General features: G+C 36.4%; 1 protein-coding gene across 1 annotated transcript; it reads right to left on the bottom strand.

The window, feature by feature from the left end:
• Nucleotides 1-571: 571 nt before the first annotated feature.
• On the bottom strand, nucleotides 572-2,574 carry LOC113295645 (O-acyltransferase WSD1-like). Its single transcript, XM_026543976.1, has 4 exons — nucleotides 1,777-2,574; nucleotides 1,238-1,633; nucleotides 990-1,127; nucleotides 572-901 (listed from the first exon to the last, which is right to left on the bottom strand). Exons 1-4 carry the CDS (start codon nucleotides 2,572-2,574, stop codon nucleotides 716-718), a joined length of 1,518 nt encoding a protein of 505 aa, XP_026399761.1. The 3' UTR covers nucleotides 572-715.
• Between the last annotated feature and the right edge of the window lie 599 nt (nucleotides 2,575-3,173).

Below are 3,173 nucleotides of genomic sequence, written 5' to 3'. Positions count from 1 at the left end.
GTAACGTTTTTTTTTTTGTTTTTAATCGCAAAAATTGAACGCCCATTAGTTTTCTTTCCACCAAATTGGATCGACAATAGTTAGTCATCGACTACGACTACGGTTAGCCGCGGTCGAAACGATCGGAAGTCGAACCGATTATTGGTATTTCCGGCGTGAAAATGGCAAAAAAACGTCACCTATACTTTTAATTTTAATCTTGACCGTTGATTACTAACAAAATTCGGCCATCGGATCTAAAGCTGCCATTGTTATTTCAAAATTGTTACAAAATTGTTAGATAATAAGTATTACGTAAATATTACACTTCAAATTGGAAGCGACTCCGTGGAATTGTAGGGGTCTTTTTTTTGTGACAGTTTTGCAGCAGGTTTGCAACTATTTTTGTAACAGTTTCTTAATAACAATTTGTGTAAACACGTATTTTGATTTTCTTCACGGGTAAACACCAATTTGAAGCATGTGTGACGGGTAATCACTCAATTTTTAAAGAAACTAACATTTCAAAAGTTTGGAGTCACATGTTACTGTGAGTCTGTGACGCCATTACAGATTCATAGGAAGATTTTCAGCAACAGCAAGCATTATTTATGTTTACAAAAGTAAAGTTATACTAGGAAAATGTCCAGATGTTCCCGGATGATGCTGAACGTACTAAAGCAAACTACCAACACATAAACTTCTAATGAAGATGGGATGAAAGGATTTCATCTGGCTAGTCGGATTTTTTCATGATTTCGCTGACGTCCTTGTCTTGATTATCTCCGAAAGCTGCTCGAAAAATGTTTTCAAAGGCTTCATCCATACAAGAAGTGAAAAGTTTCGTATCAATAAATCCCTTCTCTAATGTTACCACAACCATCAATTTATCCATGTTTGTCACTGATGTAAATACAGTACTCTGCATATGACATAAATATCAAATTAGCAAATAAATGAGTATATCAAACAAGTAAATAATAATTATTGCTTAATGAAATGATACTAACCTGAGGTATTCCAGCGGTAAAGTAGTAACAACTGCTAACGGGATGATTCATGAATGTCATTTGCTCTTTTGGGCCTATCAGATTCGATATCGACGTGCTTGCGTTTGCAAAGCTTTTATACAGCATTTCATCCATCCCCTGTGCCACATACATAGTGCTTATCATTAGATATGTTATAAGATGACCTTCAGATTTGCCATTTTCACTTCAAAAACAACTAACAGTAATTAACAATCCAATATGCATACCTTTTGCCCCTTCATCCGTGTTGCACTACCTAGAATAGAATCAATAAGATAAAATATCATGGAATTCTTCTTTCTGTCCATAATGTTTTTTGCTGTAGTTATAAAATCAAGGGGGTTAACTTGCTCAGAATTTGGAAAAGTCGGTAGTTTCGCAAATACGAGAGTAGAGTGGTTGCCCCATGCCTCTGCCTTGATCATATCTTCTAAGTTCTTTGAACCTTTAAATATTCTCGTGTTGAGCATGACGCATAAGGTCATATTTGATGCGCCATTAGTAATAGAGTCCATCATCAGGCCATCAGCTGCTTCACCGTACTGCTCCATCTGCTTCTTCTTCCTCTCCATGTACAAGTGAATCACGTACGATATTAATCCGATGATTACATCATTTACTGTCTGCACATCCAGTTGCCCAAAAATGCATTTTTACGTTATTAATCAATTTAAACTTATTATCAACATAAAATAAATTAATTAACACGCTCATTATAACTAAGGTAGTGCATGGAAAAAAAAAGGTAGTGCATGGAAGAACTTACCGCTCCAAGCTTGATTCTAACTTGCTTGACTCTTTCAAGTGAAATAGTAACTGAGTAGACACTAAAAGGTTTGAATAACTCCATCGATGTGTCTGAATATCGGATCGCAGACGGACGGTCTTCTAAAAACGATGTCCTTAACATAGTCTCAATCAGATCATAAGATGTGTTGATGCACTTGCCCATCAACCCAAATAACTTCTTCCCTAATCCTATTACTCGATTACCATGATCTTGCTGTTGTGTTTTTAGCAATGACAACTGTGGAAAAGTAAGGGGGAGGGAAGGGTTATCAGCTCTTCCACAACACTTAAAAAATACTCTCATAAATGAATACCCATCACCAAGTGCATGGCTAAACTTAAAGATCATAGTACAAGCACCCTTCGTACTTGGGTACTTGACTAAATGAACTTCCCATAATGGTTTTTCTTGTGAAAAATTCTTACAACCTATCTCTGATAAGTATTCTCTCAACTTTTCATCATAGCATTCTCTAGTTAAACCATTAGGGAATGTTGGGACGATTAAATGATCTTCTACTCGTATACCAACTCTTTTCCATCTCAAAACACCGTTCTTGTTACTCTCCATAATCGAAGAAAAACGAGTGTTTACTGGCAGCAAATGGGTGCGCAAAAAATCTAGTGTCTCCAACTCTGTAATCGGTGTTTCTAGTTCGAAAACGACGTAAACGATGAACGATACGATAGAACTGTTCAAGCTCTGTGATAATGGACTCACTGGAGGACTTGTTTCTTCGTCTCTATTTGCTTCATTGTTGTAGCGACCATCCATTGTTGCTCTTACAATTAGTTTTTAGTCTGGCTAGTTCTTATATCTTTTCTCTCTTGTGCGATTCAAAGACATACTCTTAAAGGGAAAGAAAGAAGAGGCAGATGACACTCTTAACACCCCTCATTACTCCTCCACACTAGTATTATAGTTAAGAAAGTGAATGAACTGTTTCATATTTTATGAACACGATCAATGCATATGCATAAGTACGATATGACTTTTTATCCCGACTTGAGTGGTTTCTTCTGACACGATGGATAATAATAATATTAAGACTCGTAGATTTGAATTATATTAAATCCAGAGCACTGCTATCATCAGAAATATGGATGAAACAGTTATTATAGTTTCACCCACCTATGATGCGGACGGCATTTGATAGTTCAGAGAAGTAACTGCTAAGTCATACGCAAAGTTTTGAACATTTGAATGTTGTGGCCTATCCTGCATCGGCTAGCTATGAAAGTAATTGAAGTGGTTGCTATATGAAAAATACTGCGCGTCCATTATATGCTGTTTTAAAACATTAAGTATTGCCCACAAGTTTGTTAGTTTCTTGAGGAGAGTAATTGAAGTGGTTGCTTAGTGCATGATCTACA

Source organism: Papaver somniferum, chromosome 7 (genome assembly GCF_003573695.1).
Source record: "Papaver somniferum cultivar HN1 chromosome 7, ASM357369v1, whole genome shotgun sequence".
Classification (NCBI taxonomy): domain Eukaryota; kingdom Viridiplantae; phylum Streptophyta; class Magnoliopsida; order Ranunculales; family Papaveraceae; genus Papaver; species Papaver somniferum.
Note: the sequence above shows the minus strand (reverse complement) of the source record. Positions and strands in the feature narration are given on the sequence as shown.